Genomic DNA, 21,543 nt, shown 5'->3' with positions numbered 1-21,543 from the left:
AGAGGGATAAATTAGGTGTTTGGGATTAGCAGATACAAACTGCTATATATAAAATAGATAAGCAACAAGCTCCTACTGTATAGCACAGGGAACTATATTCAATATCTTGTAATAAATGATAATGGAAAATAATATATAAAAGAAGATACAGATATAGCTATATAATTGAATCACTTTGCTGTATATCAGAAACTAACACAACACTGTAAATCAACTGTACTTCAATAAAAAATTTAAAAATTAAAAAAAATGTCTTGTCACACATCACAGAGAAGATTTAACCCATCTTATTCTGAGATGATTTTCTGGTCAAAGGTGATTCACTTATCTGATTATATTTAAATAATAATTATTTAGATACTCTGGAAACTTAGCTTGCTAAACTTTAAATAATGTACTAGTAACATTTCTTGTTCACTTCAGATCACCATGGATCAAAGCCTTTATAATTACATAGACATAGAAGTGGATATATGTGAATCTTTCCAAATAATGAAGGCTTTCTATAGAAAGGCATATATATCTTCATAGAGAACTTATGTTCCCCCAGACTTGAGAGTGATGAAAAAGTTGTTCTCAGAAACTATCCAGATGTTTTCACAGCTTTTATGTCTCCAGGTGCTTCTTACCCTGACCACACATTCCCTGTGGAGAGGATGGATGATTCTGTAGCTCCGGGTCAAGAATATACCTATGAGTGGAATATCAGTGAGGACAGTGGGCCCACCCACGATGACCCTCCATGCCTCACATATATCTATTACTCCTATGAAAATCTGGTACACGACTTCAACTCTGGACTGATTGGACCTCTGCTTATTTGTAAGAAAGGTAAAAAAAAAAAAAAATCAAAAGAGCAAAGATGTTGGATTGGTAAAGATACTATAATGGAATGAGGCTTGGGAGTGTCTTGGTATCTTTTCGTAAATCAAGCAGAGAAGGGTGCAGAAATCAGATCATCATTTGACACTGATATTTGAGGATTTGCAATCTTCCTCTGTTTCTTAAACCCCTCCTTCATCTCGGTCCTGGGAGTCTCTCCCAAGTAAATCTCTGTCTGAGAGTATGTTCTGCTGCCATGCCCATATGATCCGTAACATTTACCTCAAGGCCAAGTCTTTTTGAAAGTATACAGCAGTCCGTACTCTGCTGAGAGTACTTGGAAAGAACTTTGAGTAATAGATCTGAGGTTTGGGTTGGTAATTTGGTCTATAAATACACAAAACTCCAGGTTCCTTTCTTGCAAACAAGCTGAACACTTTGAGTGGTAGGTTTCAAACACACTCAACTGACTTCATAAGAAATTTCATTGGCTGGGATTCTTAGGAGCAAGCTTGGACTTTTATTTTATCCCAAACAAATTCATCCCATCTTTCATTAAAACAAACAACCACAACAAACTGCACTGTGGGAGATAATGTGATGGATTCACCATCTGTCTGTACATACACGCATACCATACCTACATACCTTCCTAATTCATTTATTCACTATACAAATACATATTTTCATTGCCTGGTATAGAAGATACTGTGATGACACCGAAAAAATTTTAAACTTATAAAAGTCTCTTCTTTCATTTTACTATCAGGTGCATTTTTTATTCATGAGAGTGGATTAATCTTGACCCTCTCAACCAATTCTCTAGCCTCCCATTACACGTACTAGCAAGATGGCTATATTAAACTTGGAGTGTGATGCGTTGACCAAATGAGCTATGGTACCTATGCATTAACTTATTTTCTTTAATATAAATTTCTTTATTTCTCTTTGGCTGTGTTGGGTCTTTGTTGCTGTGCACAGACTTTTTCTACTTGGCGGCGAGCGGGGGCTACACTTCATTGTGGTGCGCAGGCTCTAGAGTGCAGGCTCAGTAGTTGTGGTGCATGGGCTTAGTTGCTCCACGACATGTGGGATCTTCCCAGACCAGGGCTCGAACCCGTGTCCCCTGCATCAGTAGGTGGATTCTTAATCACTGCACCACCAGGTAAGTCCCTGCATTGACTTACTGACACTGGAAGAAATGGATACTTTTACTAAAGCCTTGACAGTCACCACATGTTTTCTCTCTGTGCCAGATCAAATTTACTTTTAAAGCCCCATTCCTCAAGGCTATCAGGTGCCAGAAAGAAATAAGGTGGCACCAGGATTTTAATAAGCCTTCAATCATTATTACTTGATAGATGCTATTTTTATAAGAACACTTTACAGTTGACATCATTATGATTGGCTGCTTATCTTAAACTCTGTTATCTAGGAATAGCTAATGAGAGCCTTCTATCTGGGATGCTATTAAAAGTATGTCTTTTTCACAGGCACCCTAACTGAGGATGGGATACAGAAGATGTTTGACAAGCAACATGTACTGATGTTTGCTGTGTTTGATGAAAGTAAAAGCTGGAACCAGACATCATCCCTAATGTACACAGTCAATGGCTATGTGAATGGGACAATGCCAGGTAACACATGGGCTGTGTACTATCCAAAAATAGTTGAAGCACTGATCCCATTGTTTTCCTAAAGGCACTAGGGTAGTTGACCATACTCACTATTTTTTAACTCCTAATCTGAAAGGTAATGTAATCTAATTCAGTGGTTCTCAAGATTTAATCTTTTTTTTTTTTTTTGCTTTTTTTAACTAACAAGTACAACAGACAAATTAGAAGCTACCTAAGAGAAGGAGTGTGCAGTCTTATTACATGTAGTGCTCCGAGCAGGTTTCACCTTGGCCTACATCTCCAGGAAGACATCCAGGATATCAGCTTAGTCTCCTTCAGTGAGTTGTGTGGCCCCTGCTGCATGGTGACCATGTTTTCTTCCAGAGAGGAAGCCCTACAAAACAGAGTTCAAGGCCAGTCCTCAGCAGGAAGGGTCAGCAGGAAGAATGCAATGAAGACACTTACAGTGAAGATGAACAGGAGATTAGGAGAAATATCCAACATACAAAAATACTACTAGCATTTCAAAAGATGGTGGATGAGTAATATTCAGTGGCATATGGGATGTTTTTCTCTTTTCATTTACATGTAGACTCTTGTGAAAAAGCAAAATCATAACAATTGTTAAGAGAAAAAACAAAACTGATCCCCACCTAAACCACTTCTACTTCTCTCTGATAGAAATGACCTAGAACCAAAGATCCTGTGGGGGAAAAATGAAATATTACTTTATTAAATAAACTATGCTTCAAAACACTAAGTTTCTCAGAGGCTGCTTTCTATATCTGAAAATCACAAATGGCTTCTCTTACTAAAAATAAAACTTGTCAAGAGTTGAGGTCTGGACATTGCTTTTAAATTGTATTCCATTTCATTTGATTCTATCTTCCCACCCAGGTCATTACAAATATACTAAGATGACCCTGGGTTTTGTTTTTGTTTTTTTTTTCTTTTTTTTTGCGTTACGCGGGTCTCTCACTGTTGTGGCCTCTCCCGTTGCGGAGCACAGGCTGTGGATGCGCAGGCTCAGCGGCCATGGCTCACGGGCCCAGCCGCTCCCGCGGCATGTGGGATCCTCCCGGACCGGGGCACGAACCCGTGTCCCCTGCATCGGCAGGTGGACTCTCAACCACTGCGCCACCAGGGAAGCGTGACCCTGGGTTTTGATTCAGAGTTTAAAAACTTAGTTAACTGAGTTAGCACATCTGAGTTCACACCTTGCTCACTTCTCTACGTTAGTGTGGCTTTTAGCAGTTAGTTGTCTCAACGTGCTTTCGTAAAAAAATGGGTTAATCATCTATCCTGGTGCACAGGGTGTTTAAGAAGTTTTTTACAGATAACATAGCATGTTAGCTACTATGGGCCTTACAGGGGAGTGGTCAAAAGAGAAATTGTATCTGTGTCCTGGCAAAGTAAATCATCCATCTAAATATAGAGAAGGAGAAGCCAAAATAACCCATATGAAAAAATAAAAATTAATAACTCTATCAGGGCATAGAATTTATGAATTTATAGTTGAAAAAGACAGAGTAGCTGGGGTCAAAAGTAGCTGGTAGTAGAAACTGAGAAAAGTTAATGCTTGTAAAACTGCCTTATGGGGCAGTATAAATTGAATAAATATGATAAACGCTAATACAGATGTATGAAATGCTCAACCCAATATATGCATTGATTGGAGGCAGACAAATTCTTCCACCAAAGCCTCCTACCTTCCAGCTTCTTGTTCTCACCTGTGATACCAGGAATTGGTCTTGTTACAATGGTCTGAACAAGACAAGCCCTTAGCCCCTCTTTGGGTAAGGGACTGATTCATGGCCCCATGGTCTAGTATCGAGTGATTATAGATCTGAAATTTAAAACCCAAGCCAAGGATAGAAGCCAGAGGTTGGAATCTCCCATAGAGCAAATCAGCATTTTCTGAGTCACTGTGGGAGCAAGAAGGAGCCAGACAGCTTTTGTACTCAGTTCTCATTACTCCATCCATGAAACGCTCCCAGTGACCCAGTATACTGAGGCTTTGTCCACTGCATTTTAAGGAGATCCTATAACCCACACAGTAATTCACTGCCTTGTCATTAAAAAAAATCAACCAGTGGGCAAAGAAACAGTATAAAATCCTTAAAGCATCTTCACATCTTCTTCCTGTTAGGATCAAGCCCTTTTAGGATTAGAGGTTTAGGCCCTTAAACTCAGCCCTGTTGGAGGCTCTGGCAACTCCCTCCAGCTGAGTCCAGATTGGTACTAGAGTGACCAACTACTCAGGCCTGCCCAGGACTTTCTCAGTTCTAACACTGAAAATCCTGCCTCCTGGGAAACCCCTCAGTCCTCAGTAAACCAGGATGGTTGGTCACCTACTTTCTTCTCTCCTTGGCCTTAGCAATCCCTGTGTTTCTAAACTAATGTCCCCCCTCTCTGGGCTCTATAATACCACTTATTGCAATGAGTTGTGACTGCTTGTTTGCTCACCACTCGGATGTCTGCTTTTCTAGGGCAGGAATGAAAATGGGAGTGTCTGTACCCCCAGAACCTTGCACAATGCCTGATGCAAAGCAGGTGCTCAATACGTATCTGGTGAGTGAATTTGTTATCACAGACTGCTGACTGACTGTTTTGGCCCCCATCTCTCTCTCTCTCTCTCTCCCTCAGATATAACAGTTTGTGCCCATGACCACATCAGTTGGCATCTGATTGGAATGAGCTCTGGGCCAGAACTGTTCTCCATTCATTTCAACGGCCATGTCCTGGAGCAGAGCCATCATAAGATCTCAGCCATCACTCTCGTCAGTGCTACGTCCACAACTGCAAACATGACCATGAGCCTAGAGGGAAAGTGGATCATATCTTCGCTCATCCCAAAACATTTTCAAGGCAAGAAATTCTTTCAACAGTCTTGCTTACAAATGTAGGATCCTTTCGTCCTAGGCACTAAATCCCTCATTTTCCTTTGCTCTTGCAAGCCACCCACACTCCAAACATACATTCCTTAGTCCTTGAGAACAGAATATAGATACTTTGCTCTTAGACTTATAGCTCGTTAGTTGGGGATGGAGGAAGTAGAGAAATTGACAAAGACTTTTTAAAGTGATGCAAAAGCTGAAGAGGTCTCTACTTCCTTAAAAGGAGAAAGGAGGAAGGAAACAAAAACATACATAAAGATATTTTTTCTTGGGCTATTTAATATGCAGCTAAAGGAAAAGAACTAGGTGTTGGAACTGGTCAAACTTCTGTAAATTTATAGAAGCACCAAGTTACAGAAAGTGTAAAAGTTTTAACATGAAAAAATTGTCTTTCATAACAAGATGAGCACAGAGCCTGACCCAAAGAGGAACTCAGTGGATGTGTGTTGAATAGAAAAAACACAGTATCTAACCAGCTGAGGGGTGAGCTTTAAAGAACATCAGTGAATTCTAGTGGGGGAAAAGATCAGCCTAGGTTGTTATATGGTATCAGGTAAACAAAATAACGGTCTATTACACACTGTTGCTTTAAAACAGTTAGGAGGAGGGTTCCTGTAAATATAAGTAAATATCACTATAGGAAATCATTGTGTTACCAAAATAATGTGTATAAAAGCAAGAAATAGGGCCTCCCTGGTGGCCCAGTGGTTGAGAGTCCACCTGCCGATACAGGGGACACAGGTTCGTGCCCCGGTCCGGGAAGATCCCACATGCCGCGGAGCAGCTGGGCCCGTGAGCCATGGCCGCTGAGCCTACGTGTCCAGAGCCTGTGCTCCGCAACAGGAGAGGCCACAACAGTGAGAGGCCCGTGTACCACAAAAATAAATAAATAAATAATAAAAAAGCAAGAAATATAAAAAAGAGACACTTTATGGGATCATTTCATTTTTTGTTCACACTAAGCAGTCAAAATTATATTTGAAGTAATGAAATTGTCACAATATCCCTGAAAGATAGAGCCCCAAATACTAATGAAACAACAGCAAAACTAACATTATTGAAGTTAAGTGCTTTCTGTATTATCTTATTTAATTTTTAAGAACAATTTCATATAGTACATACTAGTACTATCTTCATTTTACAAATAAAAGGAAGAGGTTATAGGAAATATGAGAAATCGACATGACCTAAGTCATAAGGTTTTAAGGATCTGGAAATTTCAAGAAATTTTCCTCCCTGGTAAGAAACAAAGGATAGCTTTCCAAGTTATTCCCCTAATTCATCCTCTCTTTCCCTTGCTTTTTTATTCTTGGTCCTTCTGCAGTGTATTAAAAGAGCTTCAAACCAAAATGTTCAAAAGTTGCCTGAGCGTTACTTTCACTGTTATTATTGAAAACTTCCACAAATTTATTTTAAAGATATACATTTTATCAGCCTTAATTTCTTCTCTCAAATTCTTTCATTGTCTTTATGTCCTAACTCAGCTGGGATGCAGGCTTACATAGACATTAAAAACTGTGCAAAGAAAACCAGGAATCCTAAGAAACTAACTCGAGACCAGAGGCGGCACATTAAGAGATGGGAATACTTCATTGCTGCAGAGGAAGTCATTTGGGACTATGCACCTATAATACCAGCAAACATGGACAAGTGAGTTTGGGGGGTTCTTCCTACTGTGCAGATTCCAGACATTTTCCATAGGGTCCTAGATGCATGGGGTGAAAGGTCATGAGTTGACAGCTTTCATGGTAATACATGTATTGGATCTCATTCAGGTTTTCTTTTCCAAAACAATCTGAGATTACTCCAAACTCACCAAGAGAGCTCAGAAAAATAATAATAATAGTAGTAGTAACAACAGCAATAATAATAGCAACTACTACTTCTTGAATGCTTCCTTTTGCCAAGCACTGTGTTAAACCTTTCTAAGAGCTTTTCTTTAATGCCACAAGTTAGAAACAGCTTTTATTTATTTTGTAAATTAGGAAATGGGAGAGTGGGATTAAGAAAACTGGAAATTCAAATAGCTCTTAAACACTTGAAAAATACTCAAGCTCACTCACAGTAAGAGAAATATGTAAACTAAACTTCTCTCAAATACTATTTTTCACCTATGAGACTCACAAGTTTAGATGACATAATGTATTGGCAAGGCTGCGGGAAACAAGCTCTATCATGTATTGCTGGTGGAAGAGCGAATTGGAAAAGCCATTCTAGAGGATAATTTGGCAATGTGTATTAAAATTATAAATGCATATATTTTTTGATCCAGCAATCTCACTCTGGGAATTTACTATATAGATATAATTGCTTACAGGTGAAATGGTATGTGTACAGGATGTTCACTGCTGCACTGTTGTAGCAAAAGATTGGAAACAACCCATAATGTCCATCAATAGGAAATTAATAAGTTATGGTACATCCATACAATGGAATACTATGCATCTGTTTTAAAGAGGATGCAAAAACTCTCTCTGTACTACTAATATAAAAAGTTCTCCAAGAGATACTTTTAAATTAAAAAGTCAAGGGAGCAAGAAGGTAGAATAGCAGATTCCCCCACTTGTATTCCCCCACAGCAACGATAATTTGGCAGCCATCCACAAAGAGAAGTGCCTTTGTGAGAGCTTTGGGATCAAAGTAGGAACTTGCAAAATCCCAGTGTAAGTCAAGACCAAGGAGGACTGTTTTGTGAAGGCAAGTCCATGCTCAGATGGCTGGTTCACTAACTGTAATTCAGTTACAAACCTGGAAATAGCCTCCTCCCCTTATGGACTCAGCTACAGCCCCACTTAACCTTGGTCCTGCCACTAGCACCATTTGATAAGGAACCCAGCAGGAGTCACGCCTGTCCATGACCCTGGAGGCTGACCTGCAGACCTCAGTTTGACTGCGGATCTTGAAGAAGCCCTGTAACTAATTCAATCCTTCTCCCAGCCATGATCCAGGAGTAGTCTTGCCTGCCCAGGAACCTGTTGGGGGTCACATCCACTCATGCCCCTGGTGGCTGGCCTGCAGACCTTGGTCCCACTACAGATCTTGAAATGGCCCTGCTACCTAGTTCCATACCTCAAAACTGCAGTTGAGGAGAAGTTCTGCCAACTCAGGGACCCACCAAGTGACACACTGGGAGCCCTCCAAAGGGCCAGATGGGAGCCACTCCCATCTACACACTTGATAACAGGCCTACCATTTGCAAACCCAATTGTGGACCTTGAAGTAGACTGTTATCCCAGTGCCAGCTCTACCGACCAAGGTCCTGAAGGCAGTTCCATTTTCCCAGGGACCAGACAGGGTCTATGTCCACCTGAGCCCCTGGTAAAAGGCCTTCCAACCACAGATGCTGCTGCAGGCCCAGCAGCAACCACATGATCTGGTTCCAACCTCACTCAACTGTGATCCCAGAGGCAATTCCATCAGCCTGCAGACCTGACAAGAGGTTTTTACCTGCCAAAACCTGTCTGTAAAGATTGGAAGGGGGTGTTTGCTCCTTCAAATGCACAAACATCAACACAAAGCTACACAAATCACAAAGAATCAGGCAACATGACACCACCAAAGGAAACTAATAAAGCTCCAGTAACCAGTGTGAAAGAAATAGAGATCTACAAATTGCCTGACAAAGAATTAAAAATAATCATCTTAAAGAAGCTCAATGAGGTACAAGATAACACAGATAGGTAATCAAATGAAATCAGGAAAACAATAAATGAACAAAATAAGAAATTTAATAAAGAAAGAGAAACCATAAAAAAATAACCAAACAGAAATCCTAGAGCTGAAGAATACAATAACAGAACTGAAAATATTCAATAGAGAGCTTCAATAGCAGACTTATCACTTTAGCTTTAAGGACACCTATAGATTAATGGATACGTGTATATGTATGGCTGAGTCGATTTGCTGTGCACCTGAAGCTATCGCAATATTGTTAATCAGCTATACTCCAACATAAAATAAAAAGTTATAAAAAAAAAGTGAAGGGGTAAAAAAGACAAGGTCACTATATAATGATAGAGGGGTCAATTAATCAAGATACTATAAAATTATAAATATGTATGCAGCCAAGTTTAGAGAACCTAAATATATGAAGCAAATATTAACGGAACTACAGAGAAAAATAGACAGCAATACAATAATAGTAGGGGACTTTAATACCACACTTTAATCAATGGATAAATGATCCAGACATAAAATCAATAAGGAAGCAGTGGAATTGAATAACACTGTAGAACAAGTGTAACTAACAGACATATAAAGAACATTACATCCAAATAAAGAACATTCCGTTGAACAACAGCAGAATACATATTCTTCTCAAGTGCAAATGGAATATTCTCTAGGATTCTTTATAACATATTAGTCCACAAAACAAGTTTTAACAATTTCAGAATATTAAAATAATATCAAGTATCTTTTCTCACCATAATGGTATGAAACTACAAATCAGTAACAGAAGAAAACTGAAAAATTCACAAATATGTGGATTAAATAATAGTCTCCTGAACAACCAATGAATCAAAGAAGAAATCAAATAGGAAATCAAAATATATCTTGAGACAAATGAAAACAGAAATACAACATACTAAAATTTATAGAATATAGCAAAAGCAGTTGTAAGAGGGAAGTCTATAGTAATAAATGCCTACATTTAAAACAGAAGAAAGAGAGCCTCATGCACCAGAGAGCAGACAGCAGAAGCAAGAACTACAGTCCTGCAGCCTGTGGAACAAAAACCACATTCACAGAAAGATAGACAAAATGAAAAGGCAGAGGACTACGTACCAGATGAAGGAACAAGATAAAACCCTAGAAAAACAACCAAATGGAGATAGGCAACCTTCCAGAAAAAGAATTCAGAATAATGATAGTGAAGATGATCCAGTACCTCAGAAAAAGAATGGAGGCAAAGATCGAGAAGATGCAAGAAATGTTTAACAAAGACCTAGAAGAATTAAAGCACATATACCTAGAAGAATTAAAGAACAAACAAACAGAGATGAACAATACAATAACGGAAATGAAAAATACACTAGAAGGAATCATTAGTAGAATAACTGAGGCAGAAGAACGGATAAGTGACCTGGAAGACAGAATGGTGGAATTCACTGCTGTGGAAAAGAATAAAGAAAAAAGAATGAAAAGAAATGAAGACAGCCTAAGAGACCTCTGGGTCAACATTAAACATAACAACATTCGCATTATAGGGGTCCCCGAAGGAGAAGAGAGAGAGAAAGGACCCGAGAAAATATTTGAAGAGATTATAGTCAAAAACTTCCCTAACATGGGAAAGGAAATAGCCACCCAAGTCCAGGAAACTCAGAGAGTCCCATACAGGGTAAACCCAAGGAGAAACAAGCCGAGACACATAGTAATCAAATTGACAAAAATTAAAGACAAAGAAAAATTATTGAAAGCAACAAGGGAAAAATGACAAATAACATACAAGGGACTCCCATAAGGTTAACAGCTGATTTCTCAGCAGAAACTCTACAAGCCAGAAGGGAGTGGCATGATATATTTAAAGTGAGGAAAGGAAAGAACCTACAACCAAGATTACTCTACCCAGCAAAGATCTCATTCAGATTCAACAGAGAAATCAAAAGTTTACAGACAAACAGAAGCTAAGAAAATTCAGCACCACCAAACCAGCTCTACAACCAATGCTAAAGGAACTTCTCTAAATGGGAAACACAAGAAAACAAAAAGACCTACAAAAAAAAAACAAACCCAAAACAATTAAGAAAATGGTAATAGGAACATACATATCGATAATTACCTTAAATGTGAATGGATTAAATGCCATAACCAAAAGACACAGGCTCACTGAATGGATACAAACACAAGACCTATATATATATATATATATATATATATATATATATATATATATATATATATATATATATGCTGTCTAAAAGAGACCCACTTCAGACCTAGGGACACATACAGACTGAAAATGAAGGGATGGAAAAAGATATTCCATGCAAATGGAGATCAAAAGAAACCTGGAGTAGCAATACTCACATCAGATAAAATAAACTTTAAAATAAAGAATGTTACAAGAGACAAGGAAGGATACTACATAATGATCATGGGATCAATCCAAGAAGAAGATATAACAATTATAAATATATATGCAACCAACATAGGAGTACTTCAATACATAAGGCAAATGCTAATAGCTATAAAAGAGGAAATTGAGAGTAACACAATAATATTGGGGAACTTTAACACCTCAGTTACACCAATGGAGAGATCATCCAGACAGAAAATTAATAAGGAAACATGACCTTTAAATGACACAACAGACCAGATAGATTTAATTAATATTTATAGGACATTCTATCTGAAAACAGCAGATTACACTTTCTTCTCAAGTGCACATGGAACATTGCCTAGGATAGATCACATCTTGGGTCACAAATCAAGCCTTGGTAAATTTAAGAAAACTGAAATCATATCAAGCATCTTTTCCGACCACAATGCTATGAGATTAGAAATAAATTCCAGGGAAAAAAACATAAAAAACACAAACACATGGAGGCTAAACAAACGTTACTAAATAACCAAGAGATCACTGAAGAAATCAAAGAGGAAATCAAAAAATACCTAGAGACAAATGACAATGAAAACATGATGATCCAAAACCTGTGGGATGCAGCAAAAGCAGTTCTAAGAGGGAAGTTTATAGCAATACAGTCCTACCTCAAGAAACAAGAAAAATCTCAAATAAACAATCTAAACTTACACCTAAAGGAACTAGAGAAAGAAGGACAAACAAAACCCGAAGTTAGTAGAAGGAAAGAAATCATAAATATGTGAGCAGAAATAAATGAAATAGAAACAAAGAGAACAACAGCAAAGGTCAATAAAACTAGAAGCTGGTTCTTTGTGAAGATAAACAAAATTGATAAATGTTAAGTCAGACGCATCAAGAAAAAGAGGGAGAGGACTCAAATCAATAAAATTAGAAATAAAAAAGAAGTTAAAAGGACAACACAGAAATAGAAAGCATCATATGAGACTACTACAAGCAGCTCTACACCAATAAAATGGACAACCTGGAAGAAATGGACAAATTCTTAGAAAAGTATAACCTTCCAAGACTGAACCAGGAAAAAATAGAAAATATGAACAGACCAATCACAAATAATGAACTTGAAACTGTGATTAAAACTCTTCATCCAGATCCAGATGGCTTCACAGGTGAATCCTATGAAACATTTAGAGAAGAGCTAACACCCATCCTTCTCAAACTCTTCCAAAACATGGTAGAGGAAGGAACACTCCCAAACTCATTCTGTGAGGCCACCATCACCCTGATACCAAAACCAGACAAAGATTCTACAAAAAAAGAAAATTACAGACCAATATCACTGAAGAACATAGATGCAGAAATCCTCAACAAAATACCACCAAACAGAATCCAAGAACACATTAAAAGGATCATACACAATGATCAAGTGGGATTTATCCCAGGGATGCAAGGTTCTTCAATATATGCAAATCAATCAATATGATACACATATTAACAAACTGAAGAATAAAAACCATATGATAATCTCAATAGAGGCAGAAAAAGCTTTTGACAAAATTCAACACCCATTGATGAAAAAAACTCTCCAGAAAGTGGGCATAGAGGGAACCTACCTCAACATAATAAAGGCCATATATGACAAACCCACAGCAAATATCATTCTCAATGGTGAAAAACTGAAAGCATTTCCTCTAAGATTAGGAACAGGACAAGGATGTCCACGCTCGCCACTATTATTCAACATAGTTTTGGAAGTCCTAGCCATGGCCATCAGGAAGAAAATGAAACAAAGGAATACAAATTGGAAAAGAAGATGTAAAACTGTCACTGTTTGCAGATGACATCATACTATACATAGATAATCCTAAAAAGGCCACCAGAAAACTACTAGAGCTAATCAATGAATTTAGTAAAGTTGCAAGATACAAAAAAAATGCACAGAAATCTCTTGCATTCCTATACACTAACAATGAAAGATCAGAAAGAGAAATTGAGGAAATAATCCCATTGACCATTGCAACAAAAAGAATAAAATACCTAGGCATATACCTACCTAAGGATGTAAAAGACCTATACTCAGAAAACTATAAAACACTGATGAAAGAAATCAAAGATAACACAAACAGATGGAGAGATATACCACGTTCATGGATTGGAAGAATCAGTATTGTAAAACTGACTATGCTACCCAAAGCAATCTACAGATTCAATGCAATCCCTATCAAATTACCAACGGCATTTCTTTTTACAGAACTAGAACAAAAAATCTTAAAATTTTTATGGAGACACAAAAGAGCCCGAATAGCCAAAGCACTCTTGAGGGGAAAAAACAGAGCTGGATGAATCACACTCCCTGACTTCAGACTATACTATAAAGCTACAGTAATCAAGACAATATGGTACTGGCACAAAACCAGAAATATAGATCAACGGAACAGGATAGAAGGTCCGGAGATAAACCCACACACCTCTGGTCAACTAATCTATGACAAAGGAGGCAAGGATATAGAATTGAGAAAAGACAGTCTCTTCAATAAGTGGTGTTGGGAAAAATGCGCAGCTCATGTAAAAGAACGAAATTAGAACACTCCCTGACACTGTACACAAAAATACACTCAAAATGGATTAGAGATCTAAATGTAAGACCGGACACTATAGAACTCTTAGAAGAAAACATAAGAAGAGCACTCTTTGACATAAATCACAGTAAGATCTTTTTTGACCCACCTCCTTGAGTAATGGAAATAAAAACAAAAATAAACAAATGGGGTCTAATGAAACTTAAAATCTTTTGCACAGCAAAGGAAACTACAAACAAGACGAAAAGACAACCCTCAGAATGGGAGAAAATATTTGCAAATGAATCAACGGACAAATGATTAATCTCCAAAATATATAAATAGCTCATGTAGCTCAATATTAAAAAAAAAACCCAATTCAAAAATGGGTAAAAGACCTAAATAGACATTTCACCAAGGAAGACATACAGATGGCCAAGAGGCACATGATAAGCTGCTCAACATCACTAATTATTAGAGAAATGCAAATCAAAACTACCACGAGTTATCACCTCACACCGGTTAGAATGGGCATCATCAGAAAATCTACAAACAACAAATGCTGGAGAGGGTGTGGAGAAAAGGGAGCCCTCTTGCACTGTTGGTGGGAATGTAAATTGATACAGCCACTATGGAGAACAGTATGGAGGTTCCTTAAAAAACTAAAAATAGAATTACCATAAGACCCAGCAATCCCTCTCCTGGGCATATACCCAGAGAAAACCATAATTCAAGCAGACGCATGCACCCCAATGTTCACTGCAGCACTATTTACAATAGCAAGGTCATGGAAGCAACCTAAATACCCATTGACAGATGAATGAATAAAGAAGATGTGGTACATATATACAATGGAGTATAATCAAGCCATAAAAAGGAATGAAATTGGGTCATTTGTAGAGACGTGGATGGACCTAGAGACTGTCATACAGAGTGAAGTAAGTCAGAAGGAGAAAAGCAAATATCGTATATTAACACATATATGTGCAATCTAGAAAAATGGTACAGATGAACCAGTTTGCAAGGTAGAAATAGAGACACAGGTGTAGAGAACAAACATTTGGACACCACGGCAGGGAAGCAGTGGTGGGTGGTGGTGGTGGTGGGATTAATTGGGAGATTGGGATTTACATATATAGGCTAATACATATAAAATAGATAAATAATAAGAACCTGCTCTATAAAAAATAAATTAAATAAAATTCAACAAAGAAATAAATATTAAAAAAGCACCTTGTATTTAGTTCACATTCAATAATTAATAAATTTTATTTTATAATCTGAAAAGAGAAAAATAAAAACACTTAAAAAAACAGGAAAGAAAGAAGAAGAAAGGGAGGGAGGGAGGGTGGGAGAGGGAGAAAGAAAGAAAGAAAGAAGAACGAAAGAAGAAAGAAAGAAAGAAAGAGAAAGAGAGGGAGGGAGGAAGGAAGGGAGAGAGAAGGAAAGAAAGGAAAAAGAAAGAAACAAATGAAAGAAAGAAAGAAAAGAAGGAAGGAAGGAAGGAAGAAAGAAAGAAAGAAAGAAAGAAAGAAAGAAAAGGAAGGAAGGAAGGGAGGAAGGAATGAAGGAAGAGAGGAAGGAAGGAAGGGAGAAGGAAAGAAAGAAGAAAGGAAGAGAGAAAGAGAGAAAGAAAGAAAGGAAGGGAGAAAGAAAGAATTTTAACTTTATACCTCAAGTAACTAGCAAACTAAGCCCAAAGTTAGCCAAAAGAAGTAAATAAAAATTAGTGAAAAAATAAATGGTGTATAGAAAGACAACAGAAAAGATAAACATAACCAAGAGTTACTCTTTTGAAATGATAAACAAAATTGACAAACCTTTAGCTAAGCAATGAAGAGAGATGACTCAAATAAATAAGATTATAACTAAAAGAGGAGACATTACAGTTTATACCACAGAAGTGCAAAGGATCATAAGAGACTACTATGAACAATTATATGCCAACAAATTGGATAAGTAGAAGAAAGGAAAAAGGTCCTAGAAACATATATCCTACCATGACTGAATCAAAAAGAAATAGAAAATCTGAACAGATGAATAACAAGTAAGAAGATTGAATCAGTAATCCAAAACCTCCAAACAAAGAAGCCCAGGACCAGATGGCTTCACAGGTATATTGTACACTAATCCTCAAACTCTTCCCAAATATTAAAGAGTAGGGAACACTTCCAAACTTATTTTACAAGCCTAGCATTATTCTCATACCAAAGCTGGATAAGAGCAATACAAGAAAAAAATTACAGGCCAATATCCCTAATGAACATAGATGCCAAAAACATTATCAAAATATTAGTAAACTGAATTCAACAGCACATTAAAATTATCATAAATGATGATCGAGTGAGATTTATTCCTGTGATTCAAGGATGGTTCAACATATGCAAATCAATAAATTAGAAGTACCACATTAAAAATGAATAATAAAAATATCATTATCTCAATAGATGCAAAAAAAAGGCAATTAACAAAATTCAACATCTTTTCATTATAAAAACTCTCAACAAGTTAGGTATAGAAGGAATGTGCTTCAACACAATAAAGGCCATATATGACAAACCCAAAGCTAACATCATACTCAGTGGTGAAAATCTGAGAGCTTTTCCTCTAAGATCAGGAACAAGACAAGGATGCCCATTCTTGTCACTTTTATTCAGCATAGTACTGGAAATTCTAGCCAAAGCAATCAGGCAAGGAAAAAAAATAGGCATCCTAATCAGAAAGGAAGAAGTAAAATCGTCTTTATTTGCAGATGATGTGATTTTATATATAAAAAAACACTTGAGACTCTACCAAAAATCTGTTAGAATAAAGAAATTCAGTAGTTGCAGGATAGAAAATGAACATAATGAAAATCAGTTGAATTTATATACACTAACAATGAACAATCCAAACAGAAATTAAGAAAATACTTCCATTTACAATAGAATTTTTTTAAAAGAATAAAATACTTAGGAAATTTAACCAAGGTGGTGAAAGATCTACACACTGAAAACTATAAGACAGCAATGAAAGAAACTGAAGAAGATACAATCAAATACAAAGATGTCCTGTGTTTATGGGTTAGAAGAATTAACTTTGTTAAAATGCCCACATTACCCAAAGTGATCTACAGATTCAATGCAACCCTTATTAAATTCCAATGACATTTTTCAAAGAAATAGAGAAAAAACAGATGAAACCACAGAAGACCTTAAATATCCAAAGCAATCTTGAGCAAGAAGAGCAAAGCTTGAGGCATCAAACTTCCTGATTTCAAACTATATTACAAAGCTATAGTAATCAAACAGTATAATAATGGAATAAAAACAGACACATATACCAAATAAACAGAAGTAAGGGCCCAGAAATAAACCCATGCATATATGGTCAACTAATCTTTGACAAAGGCACTAAGAATACACAATGAGGAAAGGACAGTCTCTTCAGTAAATGATGGTGGAAAAACTGGATATCCATATGCAAAAATATAAAATTAGACCCTTAACTTACAGCATAGACAAAAATTAACTCAAAATAAATTAAAAACTTAAATGTAATACCTGAAACCATAAAACCACTAGAAGAAAACATAACAGAAAATCTCTTTGACATTGGTCTTGGCAATGATTTTTTTGGGTATGACACCAAAAGCATAAGTAACAAAAGCAAAAATAAACAAGTGGGGCTACATCAAGCTGAAAAACTTCTGCACAGCAAAAGAAACAATTAACAAAATAAAAATATAACCTACAGAATGGGAGAAAATATTTGCAAACCGTATATCTGATAAGAGGTTAATATCCAAAATATAAAAGGAACTCATGTAACTCAATGGCAAAACAAACAAACAAACAAAAATAGCCTGATTAAAAAAAATGGGCAAAGGATCTAAACTGACATCTTTCTAAAGAAAATGTACAGGGACTTCCCTGGTGGTGCAGTGGTTAAGAATCTGCCTGCCAATGTAGGAGACACGGGTTCAATCCCTGGTCTGGGAAGATCCCACATGCCACGGAGCAACTGAGCCCGTGCACCACAACTACTGAGCCTGCGCATCTAGAGCCTGTGCTCTGCAACAAGAGAAACCACTGAAATGAGAAGCCTGTGCACCACAACGAAAGAGTAGCCCACACTTGCCACAACTAGGGAAAGCCCGCACACAGCAATGAAGACCCAGTACAGCCAATAAATAAATAAATTTTAAAAATTAAAAAATAAATATTGTCAACTGTGGTAAAAAAAAAAAGAAAAGAAAACATACAAATGGCCAATAGGCATATGAAAAGGTGTTCAACATCACTAATCATGAGGGAAATGCAAATCATATCCATGATGAGATATCACCTCATACCTATGAGGATGACTAGGATGAAAAAGAGGTAACAACTGTTGATGAGGGTGTGGAGAAAATGGAATCCTTGTACACTGTTGGTGAGAATGTAAATTGGTGCAGCCTTTATGGAAAACAGTAAGGAGCTTCCTCAAAAAATTAAAAATAGAACTACCACTTCTGGGTATATATCCAGAGGAAATGAAGTCAGTATATCAAAGAGATATTTGCACTCCTGTGTTCATTGCAGTGTTATTCATGATAGCCTACATATGGAAACAACCTGAGTGTCTACCAATGGATAAATGAATTTTTAGAAATATGGTTTATATATACAATGGAATGTCATTCAGCCTTAAAAAAGAAGGAAATCCTGCCACTTGTAACAACATGGATAAACCTGCAGGACATTAGGCTAAGTGAAATATTCCAGACACAGAATTACAAATATTGCATGATTTCACTTATATGTGGAATCTAAAAAAGTCGAACTCATAGAAGCAGAGAGTATAATGGTGGTTGCCAGGGGTTGGGAGGTGAGGGGAATGCAGAGATGTTGATCAAAGTATACAAACCTTCAGTTTCAAAATAAATAAGTTCTGGAGACCTGTTATAGTTAGTAACACTATAGTTAATAACACTGTATTGTACACTTGAAATTTGTTAAGACAGTATATCTTAAGTGTTCTCAAAATTTTAAAGAATTAGTAACTAGGTGAGGTGATGGAAGTGGTAATTAGCTTGACTGTGGTAGTCTCATATATTCATATATAAATTATTATGTTGTACACCTTAAATACATACATTTGTCAATTATACCTCAGTAAAGCTGGAAAAATGCAAAAAACCTTCAAGGTATAGTATAGAATACATAAATAGCTGCCTTTTGTGAAAGGAGTGAAAGGATAAGAATATTTATATTTGCAAGTCATATTTGCATAAAGATGCTCTGGAATTATACACATGAAATTAATACAAGTGAATATTTAGAAAATGCAGGAAGGGTTAGGGAAGTGGGGTTGGGATAAGAATCCAGAACTTTCTAGCAGTAGTCAGTGATTTTCATTGTGTAAAATAAACGCATAAAATGGAACTCTGCTTTTGCAAACTAAGGCTATAAAAAGGACCAAGGGGGAAAGTGGTTCATGTTGCTTCCCCCAAATCATTTATTGCAGTAGCTACAGAAGATAGGTGAAGGCATTTGGTTTTCAGATGGCACCAGGATTGGGTGGATGGTAGAAGAGATAGCCCAACAGCACAGAACTTATGTTTAATAAAGACAGCAGAAGCTTCCTAGAGTGGGAATGTGCTTTTAGAGACTGAGAAATACCTGGAAAGCCAATAAAGATATCATAAGTTAAGTGATAAGAAATACTTAAGAAAAATTCATAGTGTTTCTCATCCTTTCATCCAGGTAGACCTTTCAGAGATAGTGAAGGTCCACTCTAGAAACCATAGTGACAGGAAGATCTAAGTAGCTGGTTCTAACCATGATTAAGACTTTATCAATGGTGGAGGAGACAGATCACAGGTTTCCAGTTTTCCAACTAGAGAGAAGGTATCAGGACTTTGCAAACCACATTAAGGTTTGTTTGTTTGTTTTCCTTAAGGAAACTAGCATTTTAGCTAATTCAATAGCAGAACTTCTAAGCATAAGGGTTTCCCTATCATACTGGGGTCTCTACTTGAGAAAATGATTTAATCTTTTAAATTTTATTTCAATTTAAGAAAGTACAGATCTCTGCATTTGGATAATTTCTCAAACCAAATTGGAAAACATTATAAGAAGGTTGTCTACAAACAGTACCAAGATGCATCCTTCACCAAACTCCTGGAGAATCCCGATAACAAACAAGATGGGATCTTGGGCCCTATTATCAGAGCCCAGGTCAGAGACACACTTAAAGTAAGTAACAGAAATATAGAACCATGGAAGAAATTAAATAGTGAAAACAAGATTATAAGTACTGGTTATTTTTTTAATGTGTCCGTATAATTTTTAGTTGAAATACAGCTTTAATTTTTATTTAGTATTTGCACCTATTGTAGCCTATCTCATAAAACAAACAATCTGAGACAGTTTATCAAATTATAAAGGAATAAAACAAGGAGCCAATGTAATTGGGGTGAAGGATAATGTGGGGACAAAGAAAATAAAGCCAAGGATAAGATAAGTATAATGAAACACATAGCATATGCTCCTGTAATGTTGTCAACAAATTTTGTCCTAAGCTTTCTAGCAGCCAAAGTAAAAAGGGAACTAGGTCAGGGTAGGAGTCACAGTAGTCATAAAAAAAAAAAGCAGTTTCCCCTGCTACTGAGACTTAAGAGGAATTTCTCCCATGGATCCTTAAGAAAGAGGATGCTGTGTGATGTAGTAGATGGAATCCTTGATAAATTCCTACTGGTACAATAAATTTATAAAAGAAATTTATAAATTTAAAAGTTACAAAGCTTTTTAAAATAATGTTTCTCATTATAGCTGAGAACATAACCCAACTGAATGAAAACAATTCATCAATGTGGTCTAGGTATGTAGTTCTCTGATGATTAGTCTCTGATGAAGGTACATTTTGATATGTTTCAAGAGCACTGAGCGTTCTTCAGACAGTTTTCCTTAAACGCTCTGTCACATCATCAACTTATCTTCTGATAAGAACTAGACGGCAGAGAATTGAAAGTTGCAATCTTTGGCGAGATTCTAGAATGCAGATCATCTGCAGATTAAGCATGATCCAGATGCTTTGGCAAGCAAGTAGAAGATAAAATTCTCTTCCGAAGATTAAGCAGGCTAACTAGGACTCCTGTGTGCATAAAGCTCCTCCCTTCACCTCTTCACGGGAATGAACCAAGAGGATATCTACAGACAAGGCCAATTCTGTTCATTTAAAAAATAACAAAAGGGCAGAATGCAGCCTTTCTCTGTTCTCTTTCCCTTCCCTCATTTCTGATCCCTTTTAGGTACTCTTAGAAAGTGGAAATATGCCTCATTGGCAATTCAGGATCTCGCTATTTTCTGTGCCCCATCAAGAAGATGACTTGATGACAGGGTTCTGGGGGATCTGGCAGGCTGGTGAAGGTGATCATGGTCTAAGAGAAGAGAAGGAGCAGATTCAAAGGCAGATGTGGTCCAAGAAAGGAGAGGGGACAGGGGATGGTGACCAACTTGGAGAGAGTGATATACTGTGAGGAAAATGTCACTTCTAAGGTTAGACTTCTCTTTCCGTTTTCTACCTTTCTATGTGAGTGGAACTCTCTCAGATGCGCCTGTCAGGTGATGGGGAGAGGTTTCCACTCA

The 21,543-nt window shown here is 37.0% G+C and overlaps 1 protein-coding gene across 1 annotated transcript in view; it reads left to right on the top strand.

Annotated features, from left to right (window-relative positions):
• The window catches only part of F5 (coagulation factor V), an 87,129-nt gene that overhangs the window by 32,305 nt on the left and 33,281 nt on the right, over positions 1-21,543 (top strand). Inside the window, exons 4-8 of the mRNA XM_082652016.1 lie at positions 619-831; positions 2,316-2,459; positions 5,085-5,306; positions 6,820-6,985; positions 19,974-20,151. Of these exons, the coding sequence (XP_082508142.1) occupies positions 619-831; positions 2,316-2,459; positions 5,085-5,306; positions 6,820-6,985; positions 19,974-20,151 (923 nt within the window). The remainder of the gene's footprint in view (positions 1-618; positions 832-2,315; positions 2,460-5,084; positions 5,307-6,819; positions 6,986-19,973; positions 20,152-21,543) is intronic.

The sequence above is a fragment of the Grampus griseus genome (assembly GCF_964374135.1).
Source record: "Grampus griseus genome assembly, chromosome: 1".
NCBI classification, from domain to species: Eukaryota; Metazoa; Chordata; class Mammalia; order Artiodactyla; family Delphinidae; genus Grampus; species Grampus griseus.
This window is presented reverse-complemented; position numbering and strand designations above follow the sequence as displayed.